We start from the raw sequence: 18,915 nt of genomic DNA on the forward strand, positions 1-18,915 counted from the left end.
CCGATAACATGGGGCCAGTGGATTTTGTTACTGGGCTAGTGTATTCTGTGCTTCAGCCAAGTGAAGTTTTTGGGAAACAAATATTTACAGAAGAAATTTAATCAATGCTCATGAATCAAAAATTCTTTTTGGACAAGTTGAAATGACTTTTGGGCTAGTACATGTAAATGCTAGATAAAGCTTGCCGGAATGGTAAGCTGTAAAAATGACTTTCTTTGTACCCTGCAACAAACAAAAGTGGACCAAGGGGGTCCACTGGAGTGGAGATTATCCCTTTTTCTGCAACATCAAGCAGATCCCCAAAGAAAAAAAACACCACACACACTGTTACTGTATCAGTAAGCACAGGTTTATGTGGCCAGGGATTATGTGTCTTATTGGGGGTATCAGCCATTATTGTGGTCAACTTTCATGCAATATATATTGAACCAACTCTTGACCAACAGAATGACCAAGATGTTGGCTGATACATGAAAATAGCCAGTGATTTGGTAACTGATCAATCTGTTATCAGCCGCAGCCAATATGTGTAACAAGCAGTACTGTCCACCGTGTGTCAGTTGACAAGTCCCTTACAACAAAGGGCAAAACCTTTGGCAGAAGGTTGGAAAAAAGTTGTACAGGCGATGCTGATTGTTGACTGATACACCACCGACACCTTAACGACTGATGGCTCACTGATACAATGTACATTCCCGACACACTACTGATGTTATTGGGACCAACCTATACTCAATTGATAGTAAAAGGCCACTTGGTTGACTGACACTCTAGCAACATTTCAACCAATATAACAACTGATATGTCAACCAATAGCCGACCCAGATATCATTCGCTACATTGGTCAACACCCCCTATATGACACATGATCCATGGCCTGCTATTAGTTACAAGATGATCTATCATTATGAGATCTGCCTCAAGATGAACCTACAGATAACTTGACTTTATGATTCTTGTCAATCTTATACTCAAGAGTTGAACCTTGATCTCCAGCCATAAGGGGAGCTCGAGTAGTACATTAAGTCAATCCAAGCATAGATTTGGAAGCCAAATAATTATACACGAAATGTACACGTGCATGAACCCCACCAAACTTGTAAAATACTTTTGTTACTTTTAGTCATCTCTGCAGAAAACTTTGAGCTTCAACCAAACAGAGGAGAACGAAGAGAACTCCAACCCTTTGAGCACCTGGACTTGATGTTCTGCAAAGCAGAGGCGGCATGGAGATTTGTAATTTACCAAGTACATGCTCAGCAGAACAATGTGACATTATCTCTGAAACCTGGAACACCTTATGGATTTACTGTAACCGGCTCAAATGTTGCAGCTCTGTTTCCTTTTAAAATAAGGAATCCATGGAATCGAACGTACCATCTCTATTTAAAATCTGAAAACAATCACAGTACCTATAAGACTGATATAATGGCAGTACCTTATGAAGATAAGGGTAAGTTTTGAAGTTTAACTTTCCTCTTTTAATTTTGATCAGTGTTCCAATATGCAGATAAATCCATGCTAAGTAACTATTAAGGAGCCTGTTTGTTTTAAAGTTTTCTATCAAACTAAGAAACTTTCATAATTTTGCTCGAACAAAGATCCAAACCCTATGTATCTTAAATCTCATGTGATTTACAAACTGACATGTCCCGCTTGTAATGCTGAATACATAGGCAAGACTCGTGATAGATGTCTCAGTAAGATTAGATGAATGCAGCTCTGACCATAATTCTGCGATGTTCCAACACTTACATGGCTGCGAGGCATTTAAGTTTTTGTTTTCTCTGAATAATTTGCCTGGTTGTTTTAACAACAAAGCCAATGCAGTTAGTTTCAATTCCCACATTCACCAAACAATTTTGAATAACACAACAATATTATTATTGCATACATCAATAACTATAACCAATTATGTTTCCTGGAGTCTTTATTAATTAACCCTTTAAGCCCCAATATCCATATACAAATTCTCCAAACTGATCTTTATACATTTTTTTAAAGAATAAGTTGAGAGAATTTGATGAAAGATCAAAGCATTTTCTCTTAGGTGATCAATTTATTAATATCAATGGATATGGTTAGGAGAAAATTGATGTTGGTCACCATTGGGACTTAAAGGGTTAAGAGGTACATACCTCAACTTAACTATGGCATTAAAGCTGCCAAAGAGCTTACTATTTTAGCTTTAGGTTTAATTTGAATTTCAGCATTTTTGTTATACTTTCTTCCACATTCTTGTCACAATTATTAGTTTGTTAATATTCAGTCACACCTTTCTGGTTGGCTCTCTTTATAAGTTCAGTGCTTTTCCATCTTGTATTTCACAATAATAAATTATTGATAATGGTCTTGAGATAAGAACCGAAAAATTATTAATTAATTATTAATTAAATTATTTATTTTGTCATTTCTTGCTTATACTAATATTTTAGGTTAGCAAGATGTTTTTTGGAGTTGTTTTTGTATTATATTTTCTATACGACTATTTTGTGTATTTGTTTGGCACCCTATATATACAAATTTTGTAGGTTTGTGGGGGTAAACAAAAGAGGCAAAATACAGGTGTGTGAATACCAGTGTAATAGGAATCATACACTGCAGCAGTGATTTTTAGTTGCTTCCTTTTAATTGTGGGTGTCAAATTATTACTTTTGGAAACTGATTGGCAAGCCAGCACATTAGTGACTCATTTTCCTGCTCAAATCATGTGCGGTGTTTAAATGGTGAGAGGTTCACAGGTTCACTTCTTGGCTTGATTGTGAACCAATAATTGTGTTAGTAAAAAGGGGGTGTGTGTAGGCCTGTGTGACTGCTTCAGGCTAGTAAACTTCAGAAATACAGTTGTAGCACACACACAAAAAAGCAATTATATTTTGTTTCTGTTGCTGAGGTTTACTAGCTTAAAGTAGTTGGACAGGCCTACACACCCTCTTTTTCACTCAGATTTACTTTATCTTGGCAAAATTAATGTTGCTTACCCGTCAGAAAAGTTGAAATTAATAAATATTGCTAACCTAATGGGCTGCTCCATTAGCTATAGCCCCAGGTTATCAGACAGCACTTTTGTTGTGCCCTGATATTTTGCAATAACCTCTGATACACCTTTTACATGTTATTTTATGACATAAGACAGAAAATGACATATGTCAATTGCTCTTTCAGTTCCTTTTCCAGGTGGTTGCTGTCTTACCTGTGCTATGGAGTTTGATCCAAATATTGTTGTCTCCCATGATTCAGTTGAAACCAATATAACCTTCTCATTTGCCAATGTTTACTATGGAAGGTGAGTTCTAATTGTTTTTAATATAATAATTCTTGTTTCATCAGGCTGAGTACTCTTCTTAGCAGACATTCTTTTGGCTTTAAATTAACATGCAGTGTAATGTTGAGGGAAAAGGAGAATAATTTTGTTGCCTGACAAGCAAATAAGAACTTTTGATTTTTATTATGTCATGCCATTTTCACAAAGTAAGTTACTGTGGGTAGTATTAAGCATCCGTCCAGAAACAAAAAATTTGGAGAAAAAAGTGAACATTGTCGGAATTCGCAACATACATATCTTCCACAAGGACTACTAAAGGAAAATGTGATCTTAAATTCCAGCCCAATCTGCAAGGTTTTGTTGGGCATTTATATCTTTAGCACAACTCAAGCAAATTAAACCAGCCTTTTGGCCACAGCAGCATATATACCACACCTACAAGTAGAACCATCATTCTGGCAGCTATAGCGTGATAATTTATGTACAGGTGTTTAACCCTTAAAGCCCCAGTATCCACATACAAATTCTGCAGACTTACCTCATGTATGCCAACTCTCCCAGACATGACACTGATCTCCTGCTTTCCCATACGGGTCACCAAATCTGCCGCATAAAATCATCTTTTGCGCTTTTCTGTGCTTTAGTTTGACATTTAGCCCATTTTTGATTCAAAATTTGAATTTTTTTATTTGTAGTACAGTTTCTGGGGCATTTTTGCACGTATTTTAGTCACTGACAAAGATTATTTCAGCATCAAAATGATGATTGCATTTTTTTTCACTGAATAGAGTGAATCACACCAGCTACCCATCAGTGCTTCAAGCTCAATGTTTGGCAACCTAAACATATTAAATGGTTGCCTTTAACAAAAAATATTGGTGTCCAGAAAAAAATGCACCTTTTGCAATGCTTCATGGACATATTGAATGGCTGCTTAACCATCACAATCGAATTTGGAAACAGTCACAACATGGAGTGCTGCCATTGGCATTATTCCAGGCAGATGGTACTAGTACTCCACCCACCCCACTCTGGAGGGAGGGCATCGGTCCCTTATTTAACCAATGCAGCTGAACAGGCTATGTATGGTTTTTTGGCAACTTTGTCTTTAATAAGTCTTTGACCCATTCGCCCCTGAACAGCCCATAGCTGCCCATGTGGGTCAACGTCCCTTCTACTGCTTGTGACAGCATTAGTTTTAACAGTCAAGAACAACTTTCAAACCATATCAGAATGAGCACGATTCAGTAGAGGAGACCGGAGAAAAATGCAAAAAAAAACTTGTAACATTGACCCAAAAATACCCTTGAAAATCTTGTTTCACTACCCACCTACCCTTCCTTTCATCTAATCCTAAAATCCTAAAAGCTTTCCCAAAACTTTCCCACTTACCAGGCCAAGAAAGGCATCTGTGTCTTAGGTATTTGAATCTCCTGCATTGATTGTCCACATTATCGCCCTAAAAATGAAGCCTACTGAATGCCCAGCAAAAAAAAAAATGAGGCAAGATAAGCAAAAGAAGAGGGGAGGAGAGAAAGTTTTGAAATTTTGCTTTCCGTGCATGCCTCAACTTCGTAAGCTAATATTTTGCATCTGGATCAGAAGGCTGCCAGGAGCAGCTTTGTAGTAAGTTTTATTAAGCTCTTTATTGCCGGACAGTGACTGGAAGATTGCTCGACTAGCTTCAAAAAGCATTTTTCGGCGAAAATTGCAGGGGGGGGGGGGAATGGGTTAAACAGGTTTCTAAAACATAGATTGGTATCTTACATGCGTATATCATAAGTATGTTACATTCTTTTTTTTCCTAAACTGGGTACAAAATGTAAAACAGGTTGACAAACTCTCTGCAGCACCCTGGCATCGCCCACCCAATCTTGGTCTGTGAATTCCCCATTCCATTTCAAAATGAGTAAAAGTCATATAGTCACTGGATCACAGCAGCTTAGAAGGACATCAAAGCTCTACTCTAAGAAAAAAATATGGGGTCCAGTGCTCTGAACTTGAGAAATCCAGGGTGGCCATCGTGTGATTTAAGTGAAAAACTAAGATTTTCTAGTTGCCCAAGAGTTAGGCACCTGGGGCAGATGGGACACTGCTAGAACACAGCCCTGAGACATACTTTCTATTTTGAACTATTGTAAAAAAAAGTTTGAATTTTCATCTTCACAGATCCGGTAAAAAAGGTAGTAGTCTGGCTCCCCCATGTGATGGCAACAAGGTGAAAGGAAAGCCACCTGAGCATTTCCGGCTGGAGTATTATGTTTATCTGATGTTTCTTCCCGAAGGGGATGTTTCAGAAAAATCATTCTTTCAGGGTGTTGAAGAAATGGCTTATCCTGCCAGGATAAAAAATCATGGCCAGAAAGTAAGTTAATGTTAAAAACTTTTGTTTGTAGTCAGCAGGATGAGCCAATAAAAATATTGTTCTCTGGCTATGCTAATACTTTCATAATATTGTACAAGATCTGAACTGCCTGATCTATAGCCTTTCTATGTTGAAGAATATTATTTTAATTCTTCATTAAATTTTACCTTCTAAGATCAAAAGGTCATGCAGCAGGTACAATGATTATAATGATAATAATTATTATAAAATTTCCATGTATTAGTAGATTCATGAGTGTTCTTATCCTTTCCTAGTAAAAGTGACCTGTAAAAGATCTTGCCATTTTCAAAATTCATCATTAAAAGTCTTCAAGTGAAGTGTGACGCAGAATTCTAGTTATTTGCAGCTTCTTTCAGAATTTGGTCACCACAGTGTACAGGTTTTAGGGAGTTTTAAGCACTCTGATGCCTGTATAAGTGGGGGAATTACATGCCATAAACTAATAAAAAACATTGTTATACCTACCAACTCAAGCTCTCTTTCTTGCTGGACAAGAACATTGTCATATACCATTAATTTTGTCAAAACAATCTACAGTGTAGGTCAACTCCCTTTTTCAGTCAGAGTTCCTTTGTTTTAATGATGAGGTATCAAAAAATTGTTCACAAATTAATATTCCATTATTATAAATTGTAGGTAGGTTGTAATAAATTCAAATGGGAATTCTGATAAAATGCTAGATTCTCCTTTAAAGGCCCTTCGTATAGTTGTTAATCAAAGGGAGAATTAAGTATTAGGTCAGAAGTCTCCCAGGGCCTTGTTCTACACACCCCTGCACTTTATTATTGAGCTTCTCGCAAATACCTCATACAATGTAAAAAATAAGTTATTATTCTTTTTCTTTATAATATGCTACTGTAGGTTAGCACTCTGAAGGCACCGACAATCCCAGTGTTAAAGTTTCTTACTTACCCAGTGGGCCAGGGTGTGGTCTTCAATGTGATAGTTTATGACCCAGATACAAAAAAGGAGGCTGCATATTCACCAGTGGCATCTTATGCATGCGTAGGATGTCATCAACATAGTAAGTTTTTGTTTGACTGCCCAGACGTATGCTTCTCTTGAAATATTATACCAATAATGTGGTATACAGTGTTGTGCATTGTAAGTTTTGTCAGTATTACTCATTATTATACATCTAGCAACTTAAAACAAACCATTCTCAAAGCTGTCACTAAGGATTGGAGGTTAGGGATTTCCCCCAGCTACCATGGAAATGATTACCAGCTATTTTCATTGGGAGCTAAAGAAAATAAGACCCAGACAACTTCCTAGAAGACCTGCCCACTAATTATGTATACCTGGCAACTTGCTTAATCTTACAGACAACCCTGCTACTCTACAGTAAATATTAAGTGATGTTTATGAAGAAAATACAAATTATTGAATGAAATTACAGTATTATTATTTTCATTAGCCTGAGAAAATTGCCGACATTTCGCGACACCACCATTGGTTTCCGCGCAAAATGACATGTGTGAAACGAGCACAGGAATTCCATACTGATGACACATCATTAAGCAGATCTGGGGAGTGCTTCTGATTGGTCGTGCTGCATGGAAAATTTGCTTTGGCCAATCAGAAGCACTATCCAGATCTGGGTAGTGACACATCATCAGTATGGAATTCTTGTGCTCGTTGCTCAGACGTCATTTCACAGGGAAACCAGTTGTGGCGTCACAAAATGTTGGCTGTTTTTTCAGGCTATATTTTCAGCATTTGAAAATGTCTGATGCAACTCTGTTCATTTTTTTCTTTTTTTTTTCAATTTACATCACTAACTGATGTAACTCAAACTGTGGGGCTTATTGGAAGAATTAAATAAAGGGGCCTACCCAAGAGTTTATTACTATTAATATTAGTTATCATCACCATCTTGAATCGCTGGGAGGGGGCTACTAAAGCTTCAATGGGTGGGGGTACGCTGCCAAAGCCAATAAACCCAGACCCTGTTTAAGGTATCATCCAGGGTAAAAAATTATAATTTTTTAATAATGTTTAAATAGAGCTAATAATGATTAAATAGAGCCAATCAAAAGCTTTCTTTTCAAAAATATTCCAGGAAAAAATGTTTTTTCTGTGCAGACTTATGGAGTGCAAAAGTTTTTTCTATGCCAATTATTTTAATTGATCATTGACAAGTCCTGTCATACTAAGTATGACAGGACTAAACTAAACTTGATACGCATGTCGCTGCTGAACCAAGCTAATCACGCAATTTGACAGAAATCGTGGTCTACAAGTATAGTACTCACTGTTTTTCCCTGGATTTTGGAAGTGAATGCCTCCAAAGAAGAAAAAAAAGCTTGTCCGTTTTCATACACGACTCCAAGACGAAAGAAGATGACAAAATCGTGTTGAGAAGCGAATGCGATCTTAATTGGCTTCTTCCGGTTTTTTTTTGGCTGGCCTGGACTTAAATTTACTGCGACATCCACTTTCACGAAAAGCTTCTCATTTCTAAATCACGTTAATATTTTGATTTTTTAAAAGGAATGATGATCTGGAACTATTAAGCTTTCAGAAAATGTATGGTTTATGGGGGTATTTATTAAAAGCAAAAGCGCTAGCACCGATTAACGCGAGGAGGATGCTTGAGGGTGGATGATACCTTAAAATCCATTATTTTATTATTTTCACCTTCCTTCCGAAATTTGACACTTCTTTTTAAGAACAGTTTTCTTTCTTTAAATTAGAGTGGTGCAGTTAACCTTTTTTTCAGCTCTAAACTGAGGACACACCTCACATTTAAAACCATACACCACACAGGTTCACCCCCTGCTCAAGTTATTCAGTCCACAAATGTTTTGTAGTGAAATTGTATACCCTGTTTATTACTCAAAAACCATACTTTGATTTGTGGCACAAAATACTTGTTCAGTTCAGAATGATAACTTTATAGTGCCTCCCCATTAATCTCACTTTTATCAACATCTTCACCTTTATCATACTTGTTGGAGTTAAAAATAAAAATAAATGCAATAGTTCAGTTTACAATAATATAATGAAATTGAATGTATTTTAATCTGTATTTTCTGCAGTTGTTGCAGTTGATGCTGTGTTTGCAGTTATTGGAAGTATTCTAGGCCTTATCTTTTGCTTCTTTGGGTTATATCTCTTCAAATTCAGTAAGTTTTCAGAACAAAGAGAGTAGGCTTTGTTTATGTTCTCTAGTATTTTGCACAAAAATTGCTGATTTTTCACATACAGGCTTTTTTGTGTGTGGTAAGTTTTGCCCTGTATTTTTTAGCCATTTTCCACTTTTTTCCTCTAAAAACCATACGCAAAAACATAGCCGGCATTCAGATGTTCAACATTTTTAAACTTGATGTTTTAATAGCCTCCTGAAACTGTATCTCATATATTGTCAGAAAATTATTAGTGGAAATGTTTGTAGGTGATTATGATGAAAAGAACTGGCATGCTGATGTTTTTTAACCATCCTCTTTGTTTCTTTCAGCATTATTTGTAGGAGGGCTGGTGAATTTTGCTTTTTTGTTTTTCATCATCATTTCTGCTACCAGTACTATTAGCCATTTAGGTAGGTGCACATAATAATATTGTATTCAGATATCATAATTATTTGCACGACTGACTGTTTATGGATGAGCACATGGTTAGATACAGACCTCTCTAGCTAAGTTCTCAGTGGAATGCTAGAAGTGTAATGATCTCTTAGTTTTGCTCTGCCACCCTTGGCTGGTTCTTGGAAAAAATAAACCCAAAAAAGAAAAGTTACCACACTTATTTTTATTGAAGGAGGTCATTAACCCTCTCCTGATCACAAAATGATAAAACTTCTCACATTTGATAACCTTACACTTTATCGCGGGCACATTTTTCCACCAAAATGATGCTGCTGCGCAGACAAATTAGTCCTGACAAAATCTTGTTCTCTTAGTTCTTCCTCATCTTAGAATCTTAAGCTCTCTTTTTATTCAAACAAATACTCTACTAACCTTAGAGTGCTGTAATCTCTGACAGGTTGCATGCTGATGAGTGCTGGATTAGGTCTGTTGTTTGGATTACTGATATTTGCATTGTGGTGGTTCACTGGATGGACCAGACTTTGTCTTGTTTTTGATGCTCTTTTCCTTGGTTTCCTGGTTGGAGCAACTCTGATGTTTACTCCATTTGGTAAGTGCATGGGGTCAGTTACAAAGGGTTAAAGAAAAATGGAAAACGAAAGTCGTCACCCCCCAAAAGTGGTTGCAGGTACATAAAGAAATGGTCTTTAATGAGAGGTTCTAATTATAGAACTTTGACGGAAAGTTTTGGTGTTTTGGATCTGTGGTCACTTACACTTGGTCGCACATAGAGGTTTGAATGTATTGTTATTGGACATAAAATGCCATTGCCAGCGAGGTGTAGTTAAATTATTATTCCATAATACTTATTTACAGTACTGTAACATTCTGTGTTTCAGTCCGTTCATGGGTTAAGTTGAACTTTTCAAATTGGCCTGCTTCCAATGTATGGGTCTTCATAGCTCAGTTGGTAGAGCACTGCAGTGCTAACGCAGAGGCCATGGGTTTGAAACCTGTTGAAGTCCCGAAATTTTTCTTTTTTTGGGGGGGGGGGGGAGGGGGGTTAATTTGCAATTGCTTAAATTGCAATTACCACTGCGACAATCATATCTTCATTTGAAATATGTATTTACTGTGTCATTTCATTTCTGCAGTTCATATATGATTTATTTCATATATCGTTAACACTCATTTCTTTCACAGGGACATATGAACCCACAATTGACCTGCTCCCAACGTCAATGGCTTCATAACTCAGTTGGTAGAGCATAGCACGGGTATCGTAAGGTCACGGGTTCAAACCCCGTTGAAGTCCTGAATTTTTTTTCAGGCCTCTTTACACAGTTGAATAAATTGCGTTCACTGCGACGATCTTTTCTTCATTTTCATGTATTTACTGTGTTATTACAGGTGACTTGGATATTTTTGAGACAAGTGAATTTGACTATGGTGCTGTCCTATGTGCTCTTACCATTATTGTTCCAGTTGTTCTAGTACTCTGGCCTCGTGTGGTAAGATATTGCTTCATAAGTAAACCAAATTTAAGTGAAGCACACCCTCTGATTGCCCTTCGAGCATGGTTTTTAACTTTTACGAAGTCACAGGGTACCTCTGATTGGACAGGCTCATTATTTATCCGGTGATGTATGATGAGAGAAAGCAAACAAACGCTCAGGTCAAGGCGCTTTAATTTACCTGCAATTATGATTCTGGTAACGAGTTTTTAACCCAGAACTGGGAAATATAGCTGTTCAGGATCATCATGGGCCTGTTCAGGTAACAGGCAATAGTTCCTTGACATTTTTTCAACGTGATTGTGAGTTGTGAGTTGTCATACAAGGTATTTGGTCCCAAAAGTGAGCAACAGCAATTTTCCCCTTGCAGTGTCAATACATCATCATGAGAAAAAAGTTATTAGAATTAATAATTAAAATGATCATTTAAGGGAAAATGCTTTAATCTTTTTCAGTGATTTTGTTACCTCTGCGTCCTGCGTCCCTGACGCATAAAAATCCCGCAAAATGCACAAAAGTTCATAGCATGCATCCTGTAGGATGCTAAGATCGATTGATCGGTCGATCTGAAGATGTTTTTGTAGAATATCCTGATTTCTGTGGCTGTTCTTGTGGCTGTTGGTTAACAACGCATATTTAGATTTTAGTCTTCGTTGTGCTTTACACAAGAATATCTTTTATCTGTCTGGTCACATAAAGGCCCAAGCATTTTCAATTTATAGGACTTACTGTTGTTTGAACTGGGACTCAATAGTTCTGGATTAGGGCTCATGATTTGCTCACAAGATGAGTCCTAGGACTCACCATAACTATTTGTAACAAATCACTGCTTTTTCAACTAATTCCTCGAGGAAATGTATGGAGATCAGTCGCGAGAATTTGTATGTGGATATTAGAACTCAGGGTTAAAGTGGCCACACCCTGTTGTTAGAGTCGAATTCTCGCTCTTCAGGTTGACCATGCCAGTTTCTGTTTAGTTTTGTGATGTCACATTTGCAGCAGTAGTTCTTACAGACAAATATGAACTCCAACAGTCAAGTTTTTCCAATATGTTAGACATCAAGTCCCATATCTCTAAGCCCGTATAATTGCGAGGGTGCGGTTTGTAACATTCATTTTAAAAAATGATGAACAGTGATCAGTCAGGTTTTACTTGATTCAATCACTTTGTTTTTTTATCACAGCTTTGTATTGCATACACTACCATCGTATCTTCATATGCCTTTGTTGTGGGTAAGTACAACATGCCTTTAATATAGGCTCTAACCTGGGACAAAAAACTCTTGAGTAGTCCACCCATATGAAATCGAATGACCCCAGAAATTCTTGTGCCTAACCCATGTATCCATTTTTTTGTAGAACAACGACATAGACATGGTCAGAGACGTAAGATATGTCAAGAAAAATAACAAAAAAAAAATGTATGAAATTTGAAGACAAAGCGACAACCTTCGGTCATAACTTGACACACATTACAAAAATACCTATTTTTCCTGTCATCCTGACAAAAACGCAAACCGTCGCCAAATGTCTTTAGATCGCAACAACATTGAATAGGGGGGGGTGTTCTGTTTAGAGGAGTTGACAGTATGGTGCAAAAATAGATAAAAGATAGAACTAATTGTATGTAAGCAGTGATTGGTTAATGAGAGCCTTATAATACTTTAAACAATCGTAACACTTGTCCTCGCAAGCAGTGCAGAAATCAGTGCATCGAAAGCTTGTACCCATTCTCCCTACACAATAGTTTATGGAGTGGTGAATTTTTGGTTCACTCCTCTAGCCCTTTACGCTCTGCAATACCTCCCATGTCTTATCTTACACAAAACCCTCAAAGTTAAGCAACAACATCTTTGTTCTCTGTAACATAATCAAGCGCTCATGAAGTGTTTGGTTTTTTTAGGTATCGACTTCTTCTTGCATACCAGCCTTTCTTACATAGTTGTAGATGTTATTCTTCACGCTACGAAGCCGCAGTTTCGCAAAGATCACATCGTTGTCACCAGACCATTCCAACAAAATGGTAAGAAATGGAATATTCCATTCACGTCAGAAACTCCTGCTTTAACTCGAATTAATTTTAGAGATTCCTGCACCGCATTTCAGCCAGAGTAATTTTGGTTACAGGCAATCTCTAGCTTGACTCTCTGCTTGACTCTCAGACCATACTAACAGAAACTGTTTTGAATGAATTTACGTTGTGACGTCAAAACCGTGGTATAGAGCTTTCATTGTCAATGCCTCAATTTCGGTAGTACCATTCGCAAATACTAAATGGAATCTCTCCAGGTTAAGAGGCTCTTAAAGGACACTGATGGGTGAATGCCCAGTTAGTGTTCAATTGCTGCGATCCCCCAGGCGAGCAGCACACTAATCTTTGGGTGTCCTGTGGTTCCTTGGGTGTTCTGTCGCTAAATGGGGGAAACAGTCTCTGTTTTTGTGTCAGGATGATTTTTAGCAGAAAAGGCCAGCGGTATCGTTATAACTTAATTTAAAATCGACCTTTTTAGCTTGTATGTTTTGTTTTTCCCATTTCAGACCACGTGATGTTCTCCAGGGAAATTGCCTTTTGTCTTTTCATTAATTATGCGTACATATGAACATGGATTCACGTGCATAAGAAGATATTTGAAAATAAACAGTTCTCAGACCATCACGTGGTCTGAAATGGGAAAACAAAACAAGCTAAAAAGGTCTATTGTAATACTAAGCGCTAAGTTTCGCATTGTGGCGCGCGCAAACAGTTTCAGACTGCAAACTGGCCAATAAAGACCCCAATCATATCTATAACAAAATTCTCAAATCTGGTTGGCTACGAACTGCCCTGATTTCAGCACTAACAGGACAGTACCCTAAGTAATTGGACAGTACTACTCAGTCCTATTACCATTACAAATCACAAAGAACTCGTGATTTTGGACCTCCCTCCAAGTCTTTTATCCCACTATTATTAATTGACCCAATAAAAAGGTCTGTAATTAGCAAAATATGTGTGCCAGTTCATTTTTTGTTAGATGATGTTTTTTCCGCTCAGCATCTGCTCGCAGCAATTTGTTATCCTTACAATTTGTAACCTGTAGTTTATAATACAGAGTAATCAGTAGAAAGTTCTCAATGTAATAATAAACATAAGCTCCTTTCACGGAAGAAGTCATGCCAACAGAGAACTTTCTTAAACTGCGGTGGAGAATTCATAAAATATTTTAGGTAAAGGAAATAAGACTGGCCTACTCGTAGAATCGTCAAGGGATATTCGTAACAGAGCATGGCTTGAATAAGCTAAACCCTGTGGTAAGATATAATTCTGTTAAGTATGGCAAGCACAGTATCAGATATTTAGGCCCACACATATGGGGCAAGATAAACCAGGAACTACGCAGTAAGACCAGTCTTCAGGCATTCAGGAGAGGGGTGCGTGCTCTCAATGTGCTTGGCTTGCTATCTTAGAGTGGTGGGTATGCATAGTGGCTTCTGCTGTCTGGCTGCCTGGTGTATTGGGAGTGTGATCCCCTATCCTCTATTTAATTCGTCTAATTTAAATTTTCTAGACTTTTAACTTTCTGAATTTTGTATTTATGTTTGACTGCTGCATTTATGTTTGTCCTATATTGTCTGTTTGTTTGTCTGTCTATCTGATTGTCTGTTTTGTCTATCTATTTGTTTGTCTTTGTTTGTTCCCTGCTTGTCCTGCTGTTTGTTTGTAATAATTTTATATATTGATGTTATTTTTAGATATTAATGATATTTTAAGACTATATTTTGATATTTTTACATACACTTGATTTAATCTTATACTATGTTCCTTTTTTTTTTATTTATAGTGTCCACAATTAGCTTTTAGCTAAATACCTTGACACTTTAATAAAGTTTATGTATGTATGTATGTATTGCTTTCCTTTACTCTCAATTTGTGTTAATTTGTAACTTACCCTTGGTTTTCATTGTAATCCCTTAGACTACATCTTGTCAGCTACATGGCTGCTTCTAGCGGTGCTTGGAGTTTTCGTTCAGGCTATCCTCGCCAAAATCTACAAGATGCAACTCCCAAAGAGCGGCTTCATCCAGCAGTCAAAAGTTCGACGACAACTAAAAAAACAAACCAAATCCAATTCAACTGAGACAACGCCTATTTTAATCAACAGTGGCAAGCTTGAAGGGTATGGAACGAACAATGGCATCTGTTGACAAATAATTACTGCTTACATGACCACATATTTGTATGGCACTCAAGGGAGGAGTGGAGCGAATGATTTTTTCGCTGACAATAGGTGGTTTTCGCGTTACGTCATCGCCGCCATGCTGGTGGACGGTAAACAAAAGATCGCTCATTAGCTCGTTTTGTTTGTCTACCAGCATTTGTTCATTTCACCATTGTTATTTGTGTCTCTCGAGATTGCATGAAAACGACCTATACCATCAACGTTCCTGATCAAAGGAGGGTATAAAACGGATTATTATATAAGTAATATATCAAACATGAGACGCAGTGTTTCATCACCAGATGAAACACCGAGAAGAGAGTTGAAAATACGACGCGCAGCGGAGTATTTTTGACGAACTTCGAGGTGTTTCATCTGGTGATGAAACACTGTGTCGAATGTTTGATATTTCTTCTCAAACAAAATCATTTTTGAAGGAGAAATTAAGGATGCAAAAATGAGCAGTTTTTCATCTGATATCCAAACACTCATTAAACATTAATTTCCTTTGAATTTTCTTTATGAATTATTAATGAGTTTGAGAACTGGTGATGAAACACTGCGTCTCATGTTTGATATATTACGTGAAATACCAGGTGAGCTTTCGCGAAAACTTGATATCTTCACATGTAAAAATAACATGTTATCTTCACATGTGAAAATATCACCGCTGCTATGGATACATAATAAATCGCGTCTTTCACACCAAAAAACTATTAAACTGAAATGGTTTGGTATTTTATTGGTGTTTATGTGATAAATAAGAGAGATACGAAATTTCACTTTTCGTGTTGAAAAAATATTTCACGAGTGAGCGCAGCGAACGAGTGAAATATTTTTCAACACTCGAAGAGAAATTTCGTATCTCCGCGCGGCCATGCATTATCCTCTATGTATGATATCTGCTGAAAACGTCTTCAAAGTACACGATCACAGATTGTGTAGCACTCCAGAAAGACATAAGGTGAATGTATTGGTACCTGCGAGAAGCTAGAGTTGGAAAGGGGAAAATGAATAACTTTGCCGTAATGTATTACGTAACCATATTAAAATTAATTTGAAGTATTGTAAATCTTACAAACTGAACAAAAATTGAAAATTCGAAAATATTCTTTGCTAAGAACAAGTACCAAATCTGCAGTATAGCTTGTACTGCCTGAAAACTGTTGATTGTTGTATCAAACTGTCCATAAAAGCAGCTGACAGGGCAAAAAAACTTGGTTTTTGGAAAATTTGGTTTGATGAAGTAGTATTACATCAGATTGTCTGAAGCACCATTTAAACTGGCGTGATATATTAGAGGCGAGCGATGAGTTTTACGGCCGGCGAGTTTTAGTTTGGTCTGTCTGCGATTTCCTTATGGAAGGTGCTGAAGTGGAAAGCAGTATTTTAGCAGCATTTTTAAAATGAAGCACATGGAGCTGCTTGTAAATAGTACTGGTAAGATTCACAAGGACTCTTGATTCGTGAAAAGCTATGAAATTTAGGCAAGCCAGTTTTCCAAACCCGGAAAAAAAAAATAAAGGTAAAGTAGTGAAACTGTTAAAGAAACCGGAGTTTTATTGTCTTCTTTTAAAACTGTAACAAGTTCATTATTACTGAGTGAGTTTTTTCCCGGTAGTCAAATCGTTCATCTGTCGCCAAAACATCCATCACTGAACGAGAAGTTTCAGAACACTCCATGTCGCTATTGCACTAGAAGAGGTTGGTTCCCGCGTTTGTCAAGGTTTCTATCGATAACTTATTTGATAACTTCGAGTTAGAAAAACGAGATTGTTGTTTGGGGAAAAGTATGGGAAAAGTCTTGAACTTTGCGTCCAAACTCTTCTCATAGGCGTCCTACGATGTGGGAAAAAAAACTCCCCACGTGCCCCTCCACCAAGTGTTAACGTAGATTTTAGGGAGGGGTAGGTTGGGTGTTTCCCCAGAATCGAATACTAGTCCGAAAATTATTTTTAAAAATCTGCTGCCATACCAGTGACCTTTCTTTAAAGAAATTTATCTCCACAAAGACGTCATTTCAATGCACGCTATTCTACTTTCTAAGGAAAAATGCAATTATTTTTCTAACAATCAAATCGTTTGTGTAACAACTTAGAATAAATTTATGAATATTGTTATGATAAGAGTTAATATCTGAAAAATTGTAAATGTTGAATACATGGAATTGAAGAATAAATTAGTGCAAGTAAAATTTGTAGAAAATTAAAAGTTAGTTATTCTTGTTGTTGTTGTTTTTTGTTGTAATGTTGCATGCCAGGACGGAATTATATTATTGTCACCAATGTTGTGAGGGCCCGAGTGTCAAACAGTCAACATCGAATCCCAACTATTGTTGTTACAATGTGTTCAATGTTCTACAAGGAAAACCTCAAAGAAGCTTGATTTAAAAACGACCAAACTATCAAAAAGCATCTGCACAAATTCTACATACAATGTATAGCTTTACCTTGTGAATTGGTTTGGCACTTGCTTAAACTTCTGATAGTGTTTTTCCGTGATTAAGTGTATTGTCCGCCGACTACTTTGCAAAGCAACGTGTTCGCCTACATCCGACAAACAAGTGCATGCATGATTGTCAATATGCGACAGAAATTTGACAAACGAGCAACAAATAGGCCCTTAGCAGCTAGCTATTCAGGTGGTACAAAACCACCATGCTGGAGAGCAAAAGTCGCTCTGGGACAAGACAAACAAAAGACATACATAATTTTAAATGGTAATTTTCTTTGTTTGTCTTGTCCCAGTGCGACTTTTGCTCTCCAGCACGGCGGTTGTGTACCACGTGAATGGCTAGCTGCAAAGGGCCTATTAATGCTGACACCACCTTCCCCACGCCCCACTGGAATGTGATTCTTAAAAAATTTTATTACTTGAAAGTAACCGTCCGGATTAAGCGTTTAGTTTTCACTCACATGGCTATCTGCCGTGCATATTGATTACAAGGTAAAGCGTTTACAAAACGAAAGAATTCAACTCCCACAGGATTTGTTTGGGACGCTAACATGGCCGCCATTCTATTGTTTTGGGAAACCAACATTGCGGACGTATCGTCAAGTGTCACTTAGTATAACCCGTTCCAGGCTCAAAGATAGCAGGGAAAGCGGATCGCGTGGCAGCTGGAGAGACAAGAATTTTAGGGCCTGTTTACATGGAGTGGGGGACCCCGGTCTAGTGGGGTTGGTTTCTTTTATTTTCACGCTCTGGCGGACACAAAACAAAAGAAACCTACCCCACTAGACCGAAGAATTAAACTTAAAGAAGATCATCGCAGTTATAGACCTCTGACGGAACTTTTGCAGTTGAGAAAAGAAAGCCTGAAAGAATTCAGGCTGGCGCACGGTATTCGAACCCCTGCAATACGTGCGGTGCTTTAACAATTAAGCTAGCAAGCAAATTGGGGGCTGGGCCCCGTTTCTCGAAAGTCCCAGTAACGTTGCGAGCGCGAAATCAAATATTCATGTCGAAATATAAAGAATAAGAGCGCGGGTCCTGGCTTCCAAACTACTCCGTTTTGTTTCATTAACTGATAGTTTTATCATGTTAGTTGCAAAACTATTAAAACCTCGATCTGTAATGTAAACGGAGACAGCTTACCGGGCCCGTTAATAATCGGGACTTTCAAGAAACGGGGGATCACTGAAAACTTAAGTTGCCTCGTTATAAACCCGTGAAGCTATGTGCAAACGGGCGCAACAGCTTCCCAACGTTGTTGGCCCAACAATTTTGGGAGTTGTTGCGTCCGTTTCCATGTAGGTAAAAGTTTGACCAGTTTCAAACTTTGCGCAACAACATGCAACAGTGTGTGCAGACAGACTCAACATGTCCGTTTGCACTGGGCTTGAAAGAATGAAGATGAGATAATGAATAATTATATCAAATTTAAATATCAGAACCGCGGGACGAAGAACAGAGGGTGGTGAACATCTCTGTAACATCCTCTCTCGAGCATATGTCTATTTTCTCTCCCATGTTTTGCTCCACGTACCGAATGACTAAGCAAAAAAAAAATGTGAAAAAAGAG

The 18,915-nt window shown here is 37.6% G+C and overlaps 1 protein-coding gene across 2 annotated transcripts in view; it reads left to right on the forward strand.

Moving 5' to 3' along the window:
- LOC140940643 (transmembrane 7 superfamily member 3-like) overlaps window positions 1-15,404 on the forward strand; it is an 18,130-nt gene extending 2,726 nt beyond the window's left edge. Inside the window, exons 2-12 of one of the 2 annotated variants that reach the window (XM_073389632.1) lie at window positions 1,124-1,453; window positions 3,166-3,286; window positions 5,435-5,630; window positions 6,513-6,675; window positions 8,693-8,779; window positions 9,112-9,192; window positions 9,636-9,788; window positions 10,589-10,689; window positions 11,877-11,925; window positions 12,596-12,715; window positions 14,648-15,404. In XM_073389632.1, coding sequence (XP_073245733.1) covers window positions 1,124-1,453; window positions 3,166-3,286; window positions 5,435-5,630; window positions 6,513-6,675; window positions 8,693-8,779; window positions 9,112-9,192; window positions 9,636-9,788; window positions 10,589-10,689; window positions 11,877-11,925; window positions 12,596-12,715; window positions 14,648-14,877 — 1,631 coding nt within the window. In that variant the 3' untranslated portion in view covers window positions 14,878-15,404. The remainder of the gene's footprint in view (window positions 1-1,123; window positions 1,454-3,165; window positions 3,287-5,434; window positions 5,631-6,512; window positions 6,676-8,692; window positions 8,780-9,111; window positions 9,193-9,635; window positions 9,789-10,588; window positions 10,690-11,876; window positions 11,926-12,595; window positions 12,716-14,647) is intronic. The other variant, XM_073389633.1, reaches the window with a different exon arrangement.
- Window positions 15,405-18,915: the final 3,511 nt, after the last annotated feature.

The sequence above is a fragment of the Porites lutea genome, chromosome 6 (assembly GCF_958299795.1).
Source record: "Porites lutea chromosome 6, jaPorLute2.1, whole genome shotgun sequence".
In the NCBI taxonomy this organism is placed as follows: domain Eukaryota; kingdom Metazoa; phylum Cnidaria; class Anthozoa; order Scleractinia; family Poritidae; genus Porites; species Porites lutea.